Source organism: Lithobates pipiens, unplaced genomic scaffold, assembly GCF_037356315.1.
Source record: "Lithobates pipiens isolate NorthernLeopardFrog02 unplaced genomic scaffold, aLitPip1_a1.2 Scaffold_16, whole genome shotgun sequence".
In the NCBI taxonomy this organism is placed as follows: domain Eukaryota; kingdom Metazoa; phylum Chordata; class Amphibia; order Anura; family Ranidae; genus Lithobates; species Lithobates pipiens.
Window position 1 is genome coordinate 60,828,969 of NW_027507748.1, and position 23,684 is coordinate 60,852,652.

General features: G+C 43.7%; 1 protein-coding gene across 3 annotated transcripts in view; it reads right to left on the bottom strand.

The window, feature by feature from the left end:
- LOC143981833 (interferon alpha/beta receptor 2-like) overlaps positions 1–23,684 on the bottom strand; it is a 97,216-nt gene that overhangs the window by 15,053 nt on the left and 58,479 nt on the right. For 2 of the 3 annotated variants that reach the window (XM_077479960.1, XM_077479961.1), the window contains exons 4-6: positions 16,714–16,883; positions 6,200–6,414; positions 1,966–2,128 (exon numbers count right to left, since the gene is read on the bottom strand). In XM_077479960.1, coding sequence (XP_077336086.1) covers positions 1,966–2,128; positions 6,200–6,414; positions 16,714–16,883 — 548 coding nt within the window. The remainder of the gene's footprint in view (positions 1–1,965; positions 2,129–6,199; positions 6,415–16,713; positions 16,884–23,684) is intronic. The other variant, XM_077479962.1, reaches the window with a different exon arrangement.

Consider the following 23,684-nt stretch of genomic DNA (forward strand, 5'->3'; position numbering starts at 1 on the left):
CCGATATCGCTGGACTCTAGGACAGGTATAATAGACAGGTGTTCTATTATTAAAAGTCAGCAGCTGCAGTATTTGCAAGTGCTGGCCTTTCATTTTTGCAGAAGTGGGCAGACCTCCTCGAAGTAATTTTATAGTCAAAAATGCAGATTTTTTTTTGTTGTTTTTAACGTGTGCAGAAAAACAAAAAAATGCTCTAGGGTGGAAGCGGCTATTAAAGGGATTTGAACCGGAGGAATGAAGGCCTGATGCATTTTAGTGTAAGGTCCATTTTAAAGGATGGTTCACACCAGGAATCACACAGAAACAAGCTTTTTTTCCTGTGCGATTTGAGTGCAGTGCGTTTTACGACCATCTGAATGGCCTAAAATCGCACTGCACCACATCAAAAGTAGTGCAAGCACTACTTTTAAAAACGCACTGCTACCAGATCGCATAGTACCTTGGTACCATGTGATCAGGTGCAGCAAGAACACACGGGAATTGCTATCTGTGTTTAGGGCGTTACCTTTACAATTACATTAATTAAAAAAGAGTCCTGCGCAAATAATGCCACAAAAAATAAATAATGTATAAAAATGTGAAGAAAACAAGAGTCAATGTAAATATTTCAAAAATAAACACACCAATAGTGTAAGTGTGTAGTGAAAAAGCACTGGAAAAAGAACAGGACCAAATGTTCCAAAAGATCAGGCTCCCAGAACTCTCACCTCAGAGATGGAACAATAAGGCAAAAGAAAGTAATTCCAATGGACTTCTCCTTCACTTCTCTGTGCACAATCATCAAATGGCATAAACTTCTACCACTAGAGGGCCGATTCAATCTCTTATGAGTAATGCTGCAGCATATGTATCCTCGTGGTATGAAACTTAAAGAAAACACAGAGGGGAAGGGGGAAGGGAGAGAGAAAGGGGACTCCAATAGTGTAGTGGTTTCCAAAACTGAATAAATTTATTTAAGAGAAAGCAAATGGACTCTCACATTTAAAAAGAAAATATCAAACAGAAAGAGATCTGGCGTGTACAGCCAGTCTTACGCTCGTTCCGGTATTCCTACGGCCAGGGAGTGGCCGTAGGAATACCGGAACGAGCGTAAGACTGGCTGTACACGCCAGATCTCTTTCTGTTTGATATTTTCTTTTTAAATGTGAGAGTCCATTTGCTTTCTCTTAAATAAATTTATTCAGTTTTGGAAACCACTACACTATTGGAGTCCCCTTTCTCTCTCCCTTCCCCCTACCCCTCTGTGTTTTCTTTAAGTTTCATACCACGAGGATACATATGCTGCAGCATTACTCATAAGAGATTGAATCGGCCCTCTAGTGGTAGAAGTTTATGCCATTTGATGATTGTGCACAGAGAAGTGAAGGAGAAGTCCATTGGAATTACTTTCTTTTGCCTTATTGTTCCATCTCTGAGGTGAGAGTTCTGGGAGCCTGATCTTTTGGAACATTTGGTCCTGTTCTTTTTCCAGTGCTTTTTCACTACACACTTACACTATTGGTGTGTTTATTTTTGAAATATTTACATTGACTCTTGTTTTCTTCACATTTTTATACATTATTTATTTTTTGTGGCATTATTTGCGCAGGACTCTTTTTTAATTATTCAAGTGATAGTTTGTGTTTACTATTTTGTCCCGCTGCATTTTCTGTTTCATTTAGTAGCACTTGCACTTTTGTTATTCCACAGATTGTTACATTATACTTTGTTATGCACGTAGATTTATTTCACGTCTAGCACATAGTGGCGCGAGGGTCCATTTTACACATTTTACAATTACATTGACACTCGCTGCAGATTGCAGACAGAGTGCGTTTTGAATGCGATTCAGAAAACGAGCACGGAATGCAGGTTTCCCTGCACTGCGTTTCAGTCTAACCGGCACTAAACGAGAAGTTACATATCTGTACCAATGTAATACAAACATTAAAATGTAAACAAACCAACATAATAGTGTTGTCGTACCTCTGGAGACGTCTCCTGTGATGGCACATTTCGGTGCGGATGGTATAAAAGGTGCCATGTTGGAACCCGATTTTACTTCCACCAACACGCAGTAATTTGTATTTGGCCGCAGATTTAAGGTAACTGTAGGATTCAGGTTAGTCAGCATTTTGGTGTGCCAAGTCTAAAAAGCAACAGAGGAGGACATTGTTAGAAAGGACTCTCTTAGTAGCTCTGTTAAAAAGTACAAGTGGTATTACGGTATCATTAGAATACTAGCGTTTAAAGTAGAACTATAGTGAAAACTTTTTTGTTCATTTTGGATAGCGTAAAGGAGGGTTATAACCAGTTTCAGATGTTGTCATCTGTTTCCCATTGCAGAGATTTCTTTTCACTTCCTGTCCCATAGCCAAACAGGAAGTGAGAGGAAATTCCTGCAAATTAAGGAATTTCAGTTCTTTCCATCATAGAAGCTCAGCATATGTGGGCATTACTTAAGGCAAGTCCACATGCAAATGCAGTCTGCCTAGGATCGCCCACTTCTCCAGACACCCACCCATAAAGGCATTTTGATATTTGCATAACTCTCCGAAGAGCCAACCTACTGCTGCATCAGGGCTAAGGCTCTTTAAAGGAGTACAGAGGAAGGGTGCCGTGATGTTTTCAGGAAGCCATGCACTTCTGGCTCCTCTCATCTGCCATGAGCTGCCTGCACGGCATAGAGAAGCACAGACTTCTAGTGATAAGGTACATTTTGTAGCCTCTGCTGTCAATATGTAGTATACTGCACTCCCTCATTGGATCACCGGAACTACGAAAAAAACTTATTGAAACTCTGGGTCGGAAAGCTTCTCTGTTGTGCATCAAAAAGGTACCATGGCTAGCTATTTTTACTCCATCACAGTCTGGCACACACAAGCTAAGGGCTCGTTTACACTTGGGGCCGTGATTGCCGCCCTGCTGAAAAGCAATTAACAGTGGATCACTTTTCAGAAGGCAGATGACAAGCAGCTGGCAGGCGATATGTTGCCTCCTGGATGTTTAACACATCCGAGGCTTCATCGCCACAATCTGTTGCAGCACAACCCTACTCACTTTAATGTGTTACGGTTCAGCAGCCACACCTCCCCGTTAATAGCCGCAGTAGGGATCGGAAGATCGCACTGGCATGAATTGCCAGTGTGAATGTAGCCTTAAAGCGCAACGCCACCCAAAAGGGAAAGTTCCTCTTTAAGCCACCCCCACCCCTCCCATATTTGGCATGTCATTTTTTGGAGGGTGGGTACCTGGTCCCACTTCCGCTTAGATCGCCTCAGAAATCTGAGCAGAAGTTCTCCTTCCCACCTCCCCACATCACATCACAGGTCCCAGAAGACTGCGGGACCATTCACAAAGCACAGCGTGGCTCACGTGTGGGCAGCCAGCTGTGAAGGTGCTGGAAAACCAGAAAGCTAGTGAAGAACCTAGCCCAGGCAAGGATGGCGCTGGATACCTGGGCAGGTAAGTGTCCTCATATTAAAAGTCAGCGACTACAGGATTTGTAGCTGCTGACTTAATTTATTTTTCCCAGACTGGACATCCGCTTTAACCCACCCTGGAGGTATTCCCGAGTCTGGCCTCGGGGTGTAATTTCAGTACCATAAGCAGTAACCCTGAGCCAGACTCGGGATCGCATTGCAGGATACAGGAAGAGTTACTTACCTTATCCCCTCGATCCTGCGATGTCCTCCCCGCTGTGTGTGCGAGTCGTCCTCCGCTCGATTCACACAGTGCCCGAGTGCCGCTGGGCTCCGTTCCCTGCGACGTTATGACGCACGGGAGCGAAGATTGGCGCCAAATTCAAAAAAGTAAAAAACATACAAAACACATACAGTACTGCATAAAAAAAAAAATGACACACCCCCTTTGTCCCTAGTGGTCTGCCCAGTGCCCTGCATGTAGTTTTAGATTACAAGTACAGTTTTTTTCTGCCTGGAATTTGGAGACTGTCCATAGCAACCAAAAAGTGTCCCTTTATGTCAAAAGTGGTTATAGACCAGCTAGAAAACAGCGATAATAAATTATAATCACTTGCAGAATTGAGTGATAGCGATTTCTGGGGAAATTCGTCATCAAACACTAAATCTAATGAAAGCGACAATTCTGCAACTGAACAAATTTCAGTGTTTTTGATTTGATTACATTATTGAATATTTTTTATTATATTATCATTTCTTTTATTTATAGTTATTTATTATATTATAATTTATGATTTTGTGTTTCAAACTTTATCATACCCTGGATGAGTTATTCCTAAGAATTGCAGGCCTACAATATAAAACACCAAATTTACCTGCAAAATAATGGTACCGCTTTTAGCACCTAAAATCAGAAATAATGTATGCCGATGATACCCTTCTGTACCTGGCAGACTCGGGTCCCTCCCTGTGCGCTGCCCTTCATTCTATAGAATGTATCGATGGCCATTCGGGTTTGCGTATTAACTGGTCCAAATCTCAGATCCTTCCCTATATATACACCACAAAAAAATTTCAAAACGATTGAGTCTGTTCTTAACTCATTTATATGGGGGCACAGCAGACAAATTATCCTGGAAGCTCCTGAAAAACCCGGCGACTTTGGGAGGAGCTGTTCTTCCAGACTTTCAGGAGTACTACCTTGCCTCCCAATTATCCCATTTTTATTATTTTGACAAAAGCGAACTACTACGATATCAGGCACTAATCTGTGGACATCCTGACAATCCAGCCCACACCCCCCTTCAGGCAGTCCTCAGGGCCCCCTTGACGGGTTGCTCCCCCCGCCATAACGCAGACATGCTGACACATCACCGGAGGGTGTGGGGGGTGGCACTGAATAAATCTTGGGATCCCACGGGTCCACTCCCACACGCCTCTCTGGTTCAACATGCACCTACCTGAACTGCTGTCCATTCCAGATCCTGCAGTGTGGATATGCCATGGGATCTTATATATTTATCAGGTCATGACTACTATGGGAATAAAAACATTTCAAATGCTCAAGGATGAATTTTCCCTACTTGACTGTCTCCTTTTTAGATACCTGCAGCACCGCCATGCCATACAAACCCAATTTATTAGCTCTAACCCATCCTTGGCAGTCCCCTCTATAGTAGATACAGTTACGGGTACTGAGCCAGCTAAATTAATCTCCACCTTGTACTCCGCTATCCGTCTCCCTGGTGTCATGGCCTTGGCCTATGCTGCTAACACCAGATGGGAGGTGGACGTTGGGCTTATTGCGGATGAGGATTGGGATTGGGATGACATTCTGGGGGATGTGAAATATGTATCCCCCCGGCTGTCAGATCGCCTCACCAAGCAGTGTATCATACACAGGACATATCTAACTCCCCAGAAGATAGCACGTTTCAAGCCCATGTACAATCCAGGATGCCGTCAATGTGGTCATACCCCGGGCTCCCTTCATCACCTTCTATGGACCTGTCCAACTATTCAAGCATACTGGATGCAAGTGATACGATTCCTGCACGACAAGATGGGTTCACCTGCTACCCTAGACCCCAAAATGTGCCTGCTCGTTCTGATGCCTAGCTTAGAAGCTGATAAAACTCTTCACACCTTTTTGCATGAGACCCTATTCCTGGCAAGGAAAGCGGTGGCTCGAAGGTGGATGCAGGCCCTGCCCCCCACAATCCAGTGTTGGAAAAAATAGGTAAATGATACTCTTTCATATTAGAAGCCGATTTATGTGCATAGGGGGTGTTCACCTAAATACGAAAAAGGTCTGGGGTAGATGGTTGGCAGATGGTGAAACGTGTACTTGATATACTCGCCCTTCATCTTCCCCTTTCCCTCCCTTTTTTTTTTCTCTTCTCCCCCTTTCCTTTGTCTCTTTTTTTTTATACATACTATGTGATGGCTCTACCTCTTGTGGGTAGTTTGCTTTATGCTGCCCGGTTACTGTAATGTGTCTATATATGTGCTATTGTTTTGGCCATGTTGGCCCCTGTCGATTTATGTATCAAGCATTCGTACTTCAATAAAATTGGCTTTTTCAATAAAAAAAAAAAAAAAAAAAATCTGAAATAATCATACCGCCAGGGAGGTTAAACAGTGTCTCAACCATCTATTTCTATACACTTTCTCCCCCACAGCACCCTGTACTAAAAAATTGTAAACAAGGCCTAAGAAGCTGAGAATATAATATATAGATATATACACACACACACACACACATATATGCCCACAATAAGTCTACATTTTTTTTTCACCTTAGCAATTATATGAGAATACAATAACATTCTCCTGACCTCTGCCGAGTCTCCAAAACTGACATTGTACTCCAGAAGTGGATAGACATCATCACTGACCATGGTAACATTGTGCTGCTCGGTTTCATCCCATAAATGAGAGATTGGAGGATGGATAGACACATTAATACAATGCATGCAGGGAACCACATCCACTAAAACTGGGCCCAACATGGCTGGAAAACAGAGGAACAAAAGATGGAAAACAACTTTGTAAGAAAATCGATCCACCTTCAAGGTGTCAGAATATATACAAAATGTAATAAACATAAAACTTTACCATTGAGGACCTGAAGTGTATCTCTAGGCAAAACATTCTTTTAGTTTTAGATGGTGTTCTGGAAATTTTCTAGAGAGGCAACTCCTATCCTCATATTGATTAGTGGTTCCAAATTAGTAATAACTAATGAGGTAGGGAAATCCGCCAGTATCTTCTTGCAGGGGGCATTTTAACTGAAGAATCCTGCGCATGTGCACTGACAGAAGGCCCAAACCAGAGCAGCACAGTGACACATTTACCTAGCCGCACTAGGGTTGTCGGTTCGAATGCCAACCATGACACTACCTGACTGGAGTTTGCATTGCTCTCCCTGTGCCTGCGTGGGTTTCCTCTCCCACTCCAAAGACATGCTGGTAGGTTAATTGGCTCTAGTGTGTATGAATGTATATATATATATATATATATATATATATATATACACACACACACATATAATATATGTGTGTGTGTGTGTGTGTGTGTGTGTGTGTGTGTGTGTGTGTGTGTGTGTGTGTGTGTGTGTGTGTGTATATATATATATATATATATATATATTTATATATATCTGCGTAAATTACCGGCGCTATACAAGTACCTATAGAAAAAATCTGCTGAAGAGGACCCTACCAGGCATTCACTGTTAAACACAGGAGAGGAGGGAAATCTGCCTGGCGTTCATTCAAATCAGCATCTACATTAGAGGACTCCAATCCCCTGGACAGACGCTTCGACCCAACCTTATTCTCAAGTGGCTGAGAATCTGGAAGAATCGTGCAGAGAGCTGCACAGCAGTGACCATCACTTTCACACAGGCAATAAACCTGATGAATCCAAGAAGAAAGTTATTGGTCAAGTGCATATAACAATAAAGGCAATTTTTGGCGACCAGAATAGTTTTCTTCCCTGATGTACTGTACACGCTTGAATGCCACTATACTTGTAATTTCAATACTTTATTAAACCTTTTTTATGCACAAACGGGACTTCACTATGGTCGGTCTCTCGGTTTCATTCCTATATTTATGGACAGGTGAGATTGGCTGGCTGGGCTGGAGACCACTGATCTTACTGCAGTAGACAGGAGTGTTGGAAAGACTCATTTATTTAAATACTCTTTATTGCAGGGGTTGACAAATTTGCTTGGAATCTAGGAGCCAGCTAAAAAAGTTAGGAGCCAGGTCCGTGACGGCGATCTGGACCTGTCCCTGGCCTGACATGGAGATGAGTGAGGGGAAGTCATTGCCCATAGCTCTTAGAGGGACATTTTATTTTTTTTCAAATGACAATTTTTTTTTAAATTGCATTTTAGTGTAAATATGAGATGTGAGGTCTCTCTGACCCCGGATCTCATATATAAAAGAGGACCTGTCATGCTTTTTTCTATTACAAGGGATTTTTACATTCCTTGTAATAGGAATAAAAGTGACACACATTTTTTTTTTTTAAAAAGAAGAACAGTGAAAAAAATTTAAATAAAAGTTAAAATAAGAAAAACAAATGTTTTAAACGCGCCCTGTCCCGCCAATCTTGCGTGCAGAAGCAAACGCATATATGAAAGCGGTATTTAAACCACACGTGAGGTATCGCTGCGATTGGTAGAGTGAGAGCAATAATTCTAGCCCTAGAACTCCTCTAACTTAAAACATGCAACCTGTAGAATTTTTTAAACGTCGCCTATGGAGATTTTAAAGGGTAAAAGTTTGTCGCATTCCATGAGCGGGCGCAATTTTGAAGCGTGACATGTTGGGTATCGATTTACTCGGCTTAACATTATCTTTCATAATACAAGAAAAATTGGGCTAACTTTACTGTTGTGTTTTTTTTTTATTAAATAAATTATTTTTCCCCAAAAAGAGTGCGCTTGTAAGTCCGCTGTGCAAATACCATCGTATTGCAATACCATATTGTAATACCATGACAGACAGTATTGCAACGACCACCTTTTTTTTCTCTAGGGTGTTAGAATAAAATTATATATATATATATATATATATATATATATATATATATATATATATATATATATATATATATAATGTTTAGGGGTTCCAAGTAAAGGGAAGGCGATAAGCTGGCAGGCAGGGGAAGCTCCATTAGCATTGCTGGTTGTCATTCCAACGGCCACCACAAGAGGGCGCCAGATTCCAGAAGGAACCATAGGATCGCAGAAGGCCTCAAAGCCGCGGGCTCAATTACCGGTCGCCGGGGGGCCCGACGCAATCACGCCCGGGGGGGGGGTCCACAGAGACAGGATACCCCCAGCTGTGCTGCCCCAGGTCGCTAATTCTAGTCGCAAATGCGACCTGGCGCCCGGGTTTTGTCGAGCCCTGCTTTATTGCATATGAAAAACATACAGAGTAATAAAAATTATATTTTCATTTACAAATTTATACATGAATCATACCATTCATCTACTCTATCCCTCACTAGTCCCTTTCACACAACACCATTTACTCTAAATTTTCTGATATTTCTGTAGGTTTCCCTTACTTTTATACATACCGTAACTTTTTCATATGCTATGATAATATGATATACTGCATTCATCCAGTCTCTGATGGGAGTTATAACTTGCATTCATCTCTTAGCAATCTGCTTTCGAGCCTGAAAATGTTTTTTTTTTGCAACAGGATCTTTACATGTCTTGACCATTCTTCATCATTCAACATCCCCAACAAACATACTTCAGTGGAACAAGGCACCAGTCTTGATAATTTCACATAATTTTCTTATCACTTGACTCCAATATTCTATTAGAGGGGGCACTGGTGCCACAAGCGGTACCGGTGCCCCCTACACTGGTGCCACAAGTGGCACGCAAAGCCTCTTGCCAGCACGCAACTCCCTCCCCAAGAGCAGAGCAGGGAAGTGTCAGTGAGACGGTAATGCTTTCCAATCTTACAACTCCCCATGCGAGATCTGCACTGAGGGGGAGGCACTGTGACCCCACACATTGTAAACGATGGGAAACATTGATTGGTTATCTAACTTTGCTGTAGCTGCGATCTACAGCTCTTGTGATGGGGAAGAGATTGGGTGCAGTTCTAGTAGGGGGCGGTCCCTTTTTCCAGGAGGAGGACTGTGATTGGCCACTGCTAAAGCCAATCACAGTCCTGATAGCCCCATCTACCATGTGGAGGAAGAGGACGCACTTGGTTGCCACTACCAATCTCAGAAAGAAGGGATTTCACTGGGATTAAGAAAACCACAATCTGGTGACAGTTTGTGGAATTACTATTGAGCTTCTGGCAACTTTGTTATATATAAAAATGTCCCCAACACACACATATATATATATATATATATATATATATATTTGTATGTGTCACTTACTACTGACCCCTCAGCTCTGCATCATCTACTACTACCAACCTCTACATCACCTATTCCCAACCTCTGAACTCTACATCACTTACACCTGACCCCTGAACTTTGCATCACTTACCACTGAACCCCGGCACTGTGTCCCTTTAAGCCACAGCCAGTATTCAGCACAATGAAAATCACAGACAATTTTGCTTATTTTTCTCAGCTGCGGGCTCGATCTTGCACACAGGCCCACTGCTTTCAGAAAATTCCCCTGAACGGAGCTCATCATTGCACATACATTCCAGATAGTTGTATGTGAAATCCCATACAAACACGTGGGTTGGAGGCAAGAGGTGGATCAGCGGGGATGAGTGTGCCAGGACAGGTTGATGAGTCTCATCTGCTTCCTTGCACCACTCTGCATATCGCGCATATCATAGATGAGCAGAGCAGACAGCAGAGGAGCAGAAGAGTAGGGGGGTACAGCAGTGGGGCAGATAAGCAGGGGAGGTTTAGTGGTGGGACAGAAGAGCAGGAGGGTTCGCTGGTGGGGCAGATGTGCAGAGGGTACAGTGGTGGAAGAGATGAGAAGGGGGTTCAGCGGTGGGGCAGAAGAGCAAGGGGGGTACAGAGGTTGGACAGTTGTGCAGCGGGGTACAGTGCAGGGCAGAGGAGAAAGGAGGTACATTGGTGGGACAGAAGAACAGGGGTACAGCGGTGGGGCAGATGTTCAGGGGGGGTTCAGTGGTTGGGCAGAAATGCAGAAGGTACAGTGGTGGGAGAGATAAGGGGGTTCAGCAGTGAAACAGAAGAGCACAGTACAGATGAGCAGGGGGTTACAGTGTTGGGGCAGATGTGAAAGGGAGGTTCATTAGTGGGGCAGAACAGCAGGGGGGTACAGAGGTGGGGCAGAGCCGTTTCTTGGCCTAGGGTAGCAAAAAAGCCGCCCCCCTGCATGCAAATAAGCCCCTCCCGTCCTGTTTTCCCCAAGTCCCGTTCCCGCAGCCACCTCCTGTACAAATACAGCCCCGACAGCTGGCTTGCTGTAGCGCGGCACTTGTAAATATTGTGGGTAGTACATGGAGCGTGCTTGGCCGGCGGGGAGGTTCAGTGAAGAAGCCAGCCGTGCAGAGGAGAGAGTGGAGCGGTCTAATCACTGGCTGCTCATGGGGGGGGGGGGTGCCAGTCGTTGACGCTGCCACCCCCCCCATGAGCAGCCAGTGATTAGACAGCTCCACTCTCTCCTCTGCACGGCCAGCTTCTTCACTGAACCTTCTCCCCGGCCCAGGGTGAGGGGGAGAGAGAGAGAGGGAGAGAGAGGGAAGAGGGGGAGAAGGGAATCCCCAGCCAGGACATGTTACTATTACTAATGTGTGTGTCAAGTGCTCAATATTGAAGTTATTATACTCATGGTCACTGATGAGGCTGCACTGATGCACTAATAAGGCTGCACCAGTTGCCCCTGATGAGGCTACACTAATAAGGCTGTACTGATGAGCACTAACAGGCTGCACCGGTTGCCCCCGACGAGGCTGCACCGGTTGCCCCCGACGAGGCTGCACTGATGGGCACCGATAAGGCTGTATGGGCACTGACTGATGAGGCCACTTGCTACCCACTTTTAATGAACAGAGCAGAAGAGGTGGAGCTCTAAAAGGAAATGGTTGAGCCTAAATAGGAAGGGGTTTGGTTTAGACAGGGCAGGTCTTAAACAGGAAGTCCCATATTTGAATTAGGTAGTGCATGAGTTTAGATAGGCCTAGGGCAGCACAAAACCTAGATACACCACTGGCAGGGGGTAGAGTGGTAGGGAAGAGGAGAAAGGGGGTTGCAGTGGTGGGGCAGAGGAGAAAGGGGGTTGCAGTGGTGGGGCAGAGGAGAAAGGGGGTTGCAGTGGTGGGGCAGAGGAGAAAGGGGGTTGCAGTGCTGGGGCAGATGAGAAAGGGGGTTGCAGATGAGAAAGGGGGTTGCAGTGGTGGGGCAGATGAGAAAGGGGGTTGCAGTGGTGGGGCAGATGAGAAAGGGGGTTGCAGTGGTGGGGAAGATGAGAAAGGGGGTTGCAGTAGTGGGGCAGATGGGTTCAGTGTTAGAACAGGTGAGAAGGTGGTTCAGCGGTGAGACAGAAGAGCATGGGGGTACAGCAGTAGAGCAGATGTGCAGAGAGATACAATGGTGGGGAAGGTGAGAAACTGGGTACATTGTTGAGGCAGATGAGCAGGGGGTTACAGTAGTGGGACAGAAGAGCAAGGTGGTACAGTGGTGAGGAAGATGTATGTGCAGGGGGGTTACGGTGGTGGGACAGATTATCAGGTGGGGGGGGGGCAGTGATCTGTGGTGTGAAGGTGCAGGAATTGGGGCTGATCTGAGGACTGAGAGTGCAGGATGTTAATTTGTCATTATTGCTCAAGTAGTTTACAGCATTTACTTTATAAAAAATCCTTTTCATGATTAAGAGTGTGAAGTTAACATTTTTTTGTTAAAAAATCAACACACTCAAGTTCTTTGAAAACATTTTTCGACACCCCTGTTCTATTACCCCTCTACATGAGCAAATCAAATGGCAGAAACATTCCGATGTTGACCTTCTACCCAGTTTATATAATCTAATAGAGCTTAGATATATCTGATGCATTATATAAAGTGCCTTTAAAAAAATATTCATAAAATGTGGAAAATTTCAAGGGTTAACATGTTGCAACCAAAAACGTACATTTTATTGGAATTTTATTTGATAGACCAACACAAAGTGGCACAAAACTGAAGTGGAAGGAAAATGATACATATTTTTTGCAAAGTTTTTACAAATAAATATGTGAAAAGTGTGGCGTGCATTTGTATTCAGCCTCCTTTACGCCGATACCACCAACTAAAATCTAGTGGAACCAATTGCCTTCAGAAGTCACCTAATTAGTAAATTGAGTCCCCCTGTGAGTAATTTAATCTCAGTACAAAATACTGCTGTCCTGTTAAGTCCTCACAGGTTTGTTAGAGAACACTAGTGAACAAACAGCATCATGAAGACCAAGGAACACACCAGACAGGTCAGGGATAAGGTTGTTGAGAACTTTAAAGCAGGGTCAGGTTATAAAAATATCACAAGCTTTGACCATCTCATGGAGCACTGTTCATTATCTGAAAACGGAAAGAGTATGGCACAATTACAAACCTACCATCCACCTAAACTGACAGGCCGGGCAAGGAGAGCATTAAATGAGAGACGCAGCCAAGAGTAGCTCTGGAGGAGCTGCAGAGATCCACAGCTCAGGTGGGAGGATCTGTCCACAGGACAACTATTAGTCCTGCACTCCACAAATCTGGCCTTTATGGAAGAGTCGCAAGAAGAAAGCCATTGTTGAAAGAAAGCCATAAGACATTCCCCATTTGCAGTTTATGAGAAGCCATGTGGGGGACACAGCAAACATGTGAAAGAAGGTGCTCTGGTCAGATGAGACCAAAATGGAACTTTTTGGCCTAAAAGCAAAACGCTATATGTGGCAGAAAACTAACACTGCAAATCACCCTGAACACAAAATCCCCACCGTGAAACATGGCGGTGGCAGCATCATGTTGTGGGGATACTTTTCTTCAGCAGGGACAGGGAAGCTGGTCAGAGTTGATGGGAAGATAGATGGAGCCAAAACACAGGGCAATCTTAGAAGAAAACCTGTTAGAATCTGCAAAAGACTTGAGACTGGGGCGTAAATTCACCTTCCAGCAGGGCAACGACCCTAAACAAAAAGCCAGAGCTACAATGGAATGGTTTAGATCAAAGCATATTCATGTGTTTGAGTGGGCCATTCTAAGTCCAGACCTAAATCTAATTGAGAATCTTTGTCAAGACTTGAAAATTGCTGTTCACAGGCGCTCTCCATCCAACCTGACAGAGCTTGGAGATATTTTCAAAAGAAGAATGGGCAAAACTGTCACTCTCTAGATGTGCAAAACTGGTAGAGACATCCCCAAAGAGACTTCCAGCTGTAATTGCAGCGAAAGGAGGTTCAACAAAATATTGACTCAGGGGGGCTGAATACAAATGCACGCCACACTTTTCCCATATTTGTCAAATATTTTGTAAACCATTTATTATTTTTCTTCCACTTGACAATTATGTGCCACTTTGTGTTGATTTATCACATAAAATCCCAATAAAATACATGTTTTTGGTTTTAACATGACAAAATGTGGAACATTTCAAGGGGTATGAATACTTTTTCAAGGCACTGTACAATCATATCATCTTATCTACTGGCAATAGTGTGTGTGTGTGTGTGTGTGGTTGTGTGTGTGTGGTTGTGTGTGTGTGGTTGTGTGTGTGTGGTTGTGTGTAAAAGGTCAATGCGTTTCTGGACTCCTGACAGACCCTTGCATCTTTCATCCAGTGCTACACTGACGTTTCTGGGTCAGAATCATAGGGAAAGAAAAAGAATTGTCAAAGGACCTGCGGGAAAAGGTAGCTGAACTGTATAAAACAGGAAAGGGATCTAAAAAGATATCCAAGGAATTGAGAATGCCAATCAGCAGTGTTCAAACTCTAATCAAGTGGAAAATGAGGGGTTCTGTTGAAACCAAAAGACGGTCAGGTAGGCCACCTAAAATTTCAGTCACAACTGCCAGGAAAATTGTTCGGGATTTAAAGAAAACCCCGCAAATAACTTCAGGTGAAATACAGGACTCTCAGAAAACATGTGGTATGGCTGTTTCAAGATGCACAATAAGGAGCCACTTGAAAAAAGATGGGCTGCATGGTCGAGTCTCTGGAAGAAAGCCATTACTATGCAAATGCCAAAAAATATCCCACTGACAATATGCCAAATAGCACAGAGACAAGCCTCACACCTTCTGGCACAAAGTCATTTGGAGTGATGAGAACCATACATTTTACATTTGGAGAAGAATCAACAAGGCCTATGATGAAAAGTACACCATTCCTACTGTGAAACACGGAGGTGGATCGCTGATGTTTTTGGGATCAGTGAGCTACAAAAAGGCACAGGAAATTTGGTCAAAATTGTTGGCAGGATCAATGCAGTATGTCATCAAAAAATAGGAGGAACATTTGCATCTATCAGCCAGGAAGCTGCGCATGGAACGTACTTGGACATTCCAACATGACAATGAACCAAAACACAAGGCCAAGTTGACATGTCATTGGCTACAGCAGAATAAAGTGAAGGTTCTGGAGTGGCCATCTCAGTCTTCTAACCTCAATATCATTGAGCCACTCTGGGGAGATCTCAAAACATGCAGTTCATGCAACACAGCCCAAGAATTTCCAGGAACTGGAGGCTTTTTGCCAAGAGGAATGGGCAGCTTTACCATCTGAGAAGATAAAGAGCCTCATCCACAAATACCACAAAAGACTTCAAGCTGTCATTGATGGTAAAGGGGCAATACACGGTATTAAAAACCTTTAAGAAATCATAAATTCTGCCAGGGTATGCAAACTTATGAGCACAACTGCATCTCCTCCCATTTCTTATCTGTCATTTATAGGATCAAAACCTGCCATTTAATCGCTTAATTTCAATGGTTCTCTGCCTATTTTAGCTTGTAATAGAAATTAGTACAATAGTGATATCAGTCCCTTCGGACCCTGGGACTTCAGGATTCCTATAAGGGTGTATTTTGAAATCTTTAGATTCTGCTTGCCAAATTGGGCCTGCAAGGCATGTCTTAATATTAAATATTTATAAAGGAAAGGCTCATTTCTATGTATGATCGTGGTAAGAGTTGGCGACGATTGATCAGTAGGATTGTATCCGACTAAGGCTGGTGTTGACCACTATAATCAGGGCCACAAGCTTCTGGCAAGCCTCCCATTTGTACCACTATACATCTCTCACCTTCTGGTGGTTTCTTGAGACATGTTTTGAAAAGGATTGTTTTTATTACAGCTCATCATTTCATGTGAAGTTATTTATACTTCAATGTGAAGGACTTTATAGTTTATGGTTCTATGCACTTGGACAATAACTTTCTTCTTGGTTTAATTTCATTGAACATAAGCACTTTAAATTTCCATTATTTATTTCAAGTCATGGTGCACAAGGCACTTTGGATTTATAACCGTTTACTGTTATATGCATTTGATATAATTTTCCATTTGATTTATTTATTGCACATTTAAAGCACTTCAATCTACAATTTCTGAGCTTCATTGCACAACGTATTTTCAAGATGGTAATTCAATAGCGCTGCACTTTTTTTTTATACTGTGATACTTTTACCAGTCTTGTGCCAGCAGCCTCCCCCCCCCATTTAGCCTTTAGTGCAAGAATTTTCTTTACCGTTTTCAAATAAACCTGATGTCCCTCCTAAAAGGGAGGGGTTATGCCTAAAGCCTAGTACATATGGGCCGAATGGCGGTTGGTTTCTACCGTGTGTATTGCAGCTGATCTGACAGAAGCGAGCCGAACCAACTTCTGTCAAAAGGGGCATGAACGACTGGCATCCAATCAGCGCTCTACGTCAATTGCTAAGAGAGCAGGCTCGTGTGTTCTGGGGGGAGGGGAGGGTGGGGTGGGGGAGCTCCCCCTGTCAGAACACAATAGGACAGCAGGTGAAATTGCTGTACCAACATTGCAAAGTTAGCACAGATGCTCTGCCTGAGCTCTTCAGGTTTTTACGTTTAGTCTTGCTGGGTTGAACGAACAAGAAAGAAAGGTGAGGAAGGAGGCGGTACCAGGCTTAAGATGGGACTTGCTGACTTTTTTGCCAGTGTCCAACCACCTGTAGGTGGCACATAACTCCACTAGAAAGGATACTAAAGTTGCTCTGCATCTGCAGATGTACAATAATAGAAAATTTTTATAAAATACTGCTAGAGATGTTGCTGCTACAACATTAAAAGACAATGGTCATGAATACATACTATTAAAAGTCCAAAGCTGATGCTAAATATACTTACTTTGTGAAAGCGGCCAAAAATCCTCAGTTACAGCTATTTCGGAGACTTCATGATCTGTAAAACTGCGGACTATGGGCGTATAGTATGACAGAACATCTGTGAAATCCTTGGTCAGGTTGCAGTGCCGAGTTGTGATATTGGAACAGCTTTTGCTACTGACAACTGAATTGCTAGAAAAGTACAAAAAGGGAGAGCCAACATTAAACCAATATAGTATTACAGTGGCAAAAAAAAAATATCTATCATGTATAAATAATAATATAACCAATCAGAAATATGACATGTGAAAATACTAAATCAAAACAACTTGCTATAAATGTTCAATGAAGTCTTCCAATTATCTTGCTACATGTGTCAACCATTGTCCTTTTTTAGTATCATTCACTCCTACACCTTTTTTTTTTTTTTTTTTTAAAGAAGTTTTTATTGGCTTTAAACAGGTTTACAAAAATCAAATACATTAGATACAAGCATCTTATCAGTAAGCAAAACAAGTAGAAACAGTTACTATGCATATCTTTGAAAATATAGGTCTATTAATACACGTGTTCAACTATGTGTAGTTAATATGGGAATAGACGAACAAATATGATATTGTATCCCAATATGTTCAAGCATCTATGTCGCGCTGAGTTTGGATAAGGGTTCTGTCATGTGTCTCCGTGTGGGAGAGCTAAGGTGTTTGCACTGAGTAGTTTTGGTGGCGAGATGCCCAATAACTACTTCAAAACCCAGTCTCCCCTAAAGGGATCTGACTGTGACTAGGTGAGAGTTAAAGGAACATATTACTACAATTGGGATATAAGCAGCGTAATACAATTAGTAAGTAAGCCATATTATAACAAAGTGTTCATAGAAGTGATTTTGTAAACTAACTGTTAAAGAAACAAAACAGTTGCGGACGCAGCCGCCTTATAACAGTTAAAAAGTGTATCATCTATGCTATAGAACATAACAATTTTATCACGCTATAGTTGTAAATTGGAGGTTTAGGGTGTCTTAGTCGGGCGAGGGACAAGAGCAATATGCAAGTGACTCAGCAGGTCATTCTACGTGTCCAGACAAAGTAGTGTAGCAAGGCTAGTAGTTTTGTGGGAGGAAGATACCCGAGTGTGGTAAAGGTCTTCTAATTCACGGGCCTCGGTCTGTTCGTGACCGCAAATTGTGATATTCTGGGGTTGTGATGAAATGTAACCAACACAACCAAGTTTGTGTGAACTTGAAAGGCGTATCCCTTGCCTGATGGATTAATTCTTCCATGTCAGCTGTTTTCTGGATCCGGTTAAACTAGTCCTTAATAGCTGGTGGGAGTGGGGAACGCCAATTATGTGGGATACACATGTTCGCAGCTGTGATCATATGCATGGGCAGGGATCATAAGTGGGTGCGGATTGGACGTGCTGGGTGATGTAGCAGGAATTGTGCTGGAGTATAGTCCAGTTGATATGTGGTGATCTGTTGTATCAGTCTGTGTACTTCTTGCCACACGACCACCATACATGTAGTAGGGATCCGGGTTCAGTTCCACATCTCCAAAATTGTGGAGAGAGGGATGGGTAAATACGATGAAGTTTGAGTGGTGTATTGTACCACTGTGAGATTATTTTGTATGTATTTTCTTGAGCATATATATTTAAGGAGTCTTTGTGAGCTATCGTATAAATGGTTTCCCAGTCTGCGTCTGAGATGTTAATTGTGAGGTCTTTGAGCCAGTTAACTTTACTTCAATTGTCCTGGGAAGCCACAGTTTGAATGACAATTGTGCAGTTATGCAACGCTGTACCCAAACAACGCTTTTATAATTTTTTGGAGACAGAGCTTTCTTTTGGGGTATTTAACCAGTTGCCGACCACCGGCCATCAAATGACGGCCAGGCGGCACATCTCTTGTGGCGGGAGGGTGTCATATGACGTCCCTGTTCCTTCGGTGGCGGCGTGTCACGGAGACACCGCTTGCCACTGAGGGGGGTGAACAGCCATTGGGTATGGCTGTTTACCACGTGATCGGCCGTGATGAAGTCACGGCCGATCACAGATGGTTACACCCCCACTGTGCCCCCCCACTGTGCACGGTGCGATCGCACGTCGGTGGCTGTGTTCCCGGGAACACTGCTCGTCACCGATGCTGGTAAACAGCCATTGGCCGGCTGTTTACACACGTGATCGGCTGCGATTGTTTCACAATCGATCACTAAATGTAAACAAACCGGGGTAACAAGATGTTACCGGGTTCTCCTTACACACCAATCGTGTGTGAGGAGGAGTTTGCGGTAACATCTCGTTACTGCTTACAGTGTACACACCAATCACACTGATTGCCCCCCTCAGTAAAGAGGACCTGTCACCACCCATCATAGTACCTGTCACTCACAGCCCATCCGAGTACCCGTCACAGCCATCACAGCCCATCCGAGTACCCAAGTACCTGTCACAGCCCATCCGAGTACCCAAATACCAGTCACCAGAGAACCTGTCACCAGGCCATCAGAGAGCCCGAGTACCTGTCACCAGGCCATCAGAGTACCAGAGAGCCTGTCACCAGGCCATCAGAGTACCAGAGAGCCTGTCACCAGGCCATCAGAGTACCAGAGAGCCTGTCACCAGGCCATCAGAGTACCAGAGAGCCTGTCACCAGGCCATCAGAGTACCAGAGAGCCTGTCACCAGGCCATCAGAGTACCCGAGTGCCTGTCACCAGGCCATCAGAGTACCCGAGTGCCTGTCACCAGGCCATCAGAGTACCCGAGTGCCTGTCACCAGGCCATCAGAGTACCCGAGTGCCTGTCACCAGGCCATCAGAGTACCCGAGTGCCTGTCACCAGGCCATCAGAGTACCCGAGTGCCTGTCACCAGCCCATCAGAGTACCCGAGTGCCTGTCACCAGCCCATCAGAGTACCCGAGTGCCTGTCACCAGCCCATCAGAGTACCCGAGTGCCTGTCACCAGCCCATCAGAGTACCCGAGTACCTGTCACCAGCCCATCAGAGTACCCGAGTACCTGTCACCAGCCCATCAGAGTACCCGAGTACCTGTCACCAGCCCATCAGAGTACCCGAGTACCTGTCACCAGCCCATCAGAGTACCCGAGTACCTGTCACCAGCCCATCAGAGTACCCAAATACCAGTCACCAGAGAACCTGTCACCAGGCCATCAGAGAGCCCGTCACCAGGCCATCAGAGAGCCCGAGTACCTGTCACCAGGCCATCAGAGTACCAGAGAGCCTGTCACCAGGCCATCAGAGTACCAGAGAGCCTGTCACCAGGCCATCAGAGTACCCGAGAGCCTGTCACCAGGCCATCAGAGTACCCGAGAGCCTGTCACCAGGCCATCAGAGTACCCGAGAGCCTGTCACCAGGCCATCAGAGTACCCGAGAGCCTGTCACCAGGCCATCAGAGTACCCGAGAGCCTGTCACCAGGCCATCAGAGTACCCGAGAGCCTGTCACCAGGCCATCAGAGTACCCGAGAGCCTGTCACCAGGCCATCAGAGTACCCGAGTACCTATTTGCAGCCCTTGCCTCATAGAATATATGTTGGGGTGTTTGCTTTCCAAAAATGGGGTCATTTCGTGGGCAATTCCATTGTCCTGGTGCTCCGGGGCCTTCAAAAGTGTGATAGGCAGGAATGAAATGAGATGCGTCATTTATGCTCCTAAAACGGCTGAAGGTACTACTTCAATGTTCGGCCTCTCTATGTGACCAGGCTGTGTAAAAGTCCTACACATGTGGTATCGCCATACTCGGGAGGAGTAGCAGAATGCGTTTTAGGGTGTATTTTTTTTCTATATACATGCTATGTGTTAGAAATATCTTATAAATTGACAACTTTGTGTAAAAAATAAATAAATGAAAACTTTTTTTTTTTTTTCCACATTTTCCAAAAACTTCTGGAAAAAAATGAACAGTTCAAAAGACTCGTTATGCCTCACAGATTATACGTTGGGGTGTTTGCTTTCCAAAATTGGGTCATTTTATGGGAAATTCCATTGTCCTGGTACTCTAGGGCCTTCAAAAGTGTAATAGGTTCTAGATTGTAAGCTCTAAGGCTGCTTTCACACTGGGGCGGTATTCAGGCGTTACAGCGCTAAAAATAGCGCCTGTAAAAAACCGGCCCCTTGCACTCCAGTGTGAAAGCTGGAGGGCTTTCACACTGGAGCGATGCGCTGGCAGGACGGTGAAAAAAGTCCTGCTAGCCGCATCTTTGGAGCGGTGTATTCACCGCTCCTACCCATTGAAATCAATGGGACACAGCGGCAATACCGCCGGCAAAGCGCCACTGCAGCAGCGCTTTGCGGGCGGGTTTAACCCTTTTTCGGCCGCTAGCGGGGGTTAAAACCACCCCGCTAGCGCCCGCAGACCGCCGCTAAAATGACGGTAAAGCGCCGCTAAAAATAGCGGCGCTTTACTGCCGACGCCGCTCCCGCCCCAGTGTGAAAGGGGCCTTACGAGCAGGGCCCTCTGATCCCTCCTGTATTGATTTGTATTGTAAGTGTACTGACTGCCCTCATATTGTAAAGCGCTGCGCAAACTGTTGGCGCTATATAAATCCTGAATAATAATAATAATAATAATAATAATAATAATAATAATAGGTGGCTGTGAAATGAGATGTGTCATTTTTGCTCGTAGAACGCCTGAAGGTACTACTTCAATGTTGGTGCTCTGTATGTGGCCAGGCTGTGTAAAAGTCTCATGCATGTGGTATCGCCATACTCGGGAAGAGTAGGAGAATGTATTTTGGGGTGCAATTTGTTGTATGCATATGCTGTATGTGAGAAATAACCTGATAATCTGACAATTTAGTAAAAAATAATAATAAAAATCTTCATTTTGCAAAGAATTGTGAGAAAAAATGACAACTTAAAAAAAAACTCCCCATGCTACTTACTTAATACCTTGGAATGTCTACTTTCTAAAAAGGGGTCATTTGGGGGGTATTTGTACTTTCCTGACTTGTTAGTGTCTCAAGAAATGAGATACACCTGATGTAATGAAGGCCTGATCAGATGTGATCAATTTTCAGTGATTGGCACCATAGTTTGTAGACTCTATAACTTTCACAAAGACCAAATAATATACACTAATGAGAGTTATTTCTACCAAAAATATGTAGCAGTATACATTTTGGCAAAAATTTATGAAGAAAAATTACTAAATTAGCAAAATTTTATGACAGAAACAAAGAAGGCATTTATTTCCATTTATAGCACAAAAAAAATAAAAACCCCACTAGTGATTAAATACCACTAAAAGAAAGCTCTATTTGTGTGGAAAAAAAGGACGCAAGTTTCATATGGATACAGTGTTGCATGACTGAGTAATTGTCATTCAAACTGAGCGCTGAAAGCTGAAAATTGGTCTGGACAGGAAGGGGGTGTAAGTGCACTGTATTGAGGTGGTTACTCAGCACTGTTTTTTTTTTGGGCTTAAAACTGAAAAAAGTGCAACATTTTTGAAAAAAAATAAAAGTTTCTTGGTAATTAAGTTATGTTTCTCCTTCACTGATGTGCGCTGTAGAGGCTGCACTGATGGCCACTGATGAGTAGGCACTATTTTGCAGCACTGATGGGCACTTGCAGGCATCACTGGTGGGGCACAAGACACATGGTAGGAGAAATTGTAAAATTGTTTACAATTTCTTCTAACACGTGTCTTGTGCCTCATTCAAGTCCCAAAAAGCCCTTTCTGATTTAGGGATGGAGGTGCATGTTATCATGCACCTCATTTAAAGTCCCACAACCCCCTTGCTTCTGTGTGCATGTCTCCAACGAGGAAAGACTCTTATTGGCTCTCCTCTCACTCAGAGCTCTATATCATAGGCTCTTTACCGTGATCATTGATGCGGTATGTCTACGGATCGCTGCGCTGCATGCCGCCGCCACCCCCTCCCCCCCCCCCGGGGAATGCACGAGCGCCCTGTTCTGAAGAACGTCATATGACGTCCACTCAGAACAGGAAAGCCACTGTCCGGCCATAAAGCTGCTATAGGCTTGACGGGAAGTGAAAAAAAAAAAAAAAAAAAAGATAATCTAATTTCTTCATAAATTAAAAAAAGAAGGTCAAAACTTATTCTGCTACAGGCCAATGAAAAAAAAAACCCCCCAAAAAAAAAACAATATGTTTATATTAAATTGGTTTTGTAAAAGTTATAGCATCTACAAATATATTATACAGGATTTATACAGCACCAACAGTTTACGCAGCACTTTACAGAGGGTGGACAGTACAATTACAATAAAGTTTAATATAGAAGCTCGTGGAGCTTACAAATCGAAAAGGAGATTGGCCTAAAATGATGAAGAAATTAAATCTTTTTTTATTATATACACGTTTTATAGCAAAAATAAAAAATTTCGGGCTTTTGTCGTTTATATTGCAAAAATAAAAAACCCAGTGGTGTTCAAATACAACCAAAAGAAAGCTCTAATGCGGAAAAAAAAATGATATAGCTTTAGTTTGGGTACAGTGTTGCGCAATTACCAGTGAAAGTAGTGCAGTGCTGAATAGCAAAAAACAGCCTGGTCATGAAGGGGTTTCTAAACATTAAAATAGGATTTTTATAACAGTTTACCTGTAAAATCCTTTTCTTGGAGTACATCATAGGACACAGAACCTTAAGTATTTACTTCGTGGGACGTCCCATAGCAATGCTACTTGAGGGGAGGGAGACACAACCCGTAGGGCACCCCCAGACCTTGAGGACTTACACTGCTGCCTGCAGCACACTACACCTGAAAGCGATATCCTCATTCCTTCTTACATCCACTTGGTAAAATTTTGTGAATGCATGGACAGAAGACCAAGTTGCGGCTTTGCAGATCTGAGCAAAGGAGGCCTGGTGACGCACTGCCCAAGAAGCACTAACCGCTCTGGTAGAGTGCGCCTTACTTTGAATAAGGGGAATCTTACCCTTTAAATCATAAGTTTGAATTATAACTTGCCGAATCCACTTAGCAACAGTGGATTTGGACGCA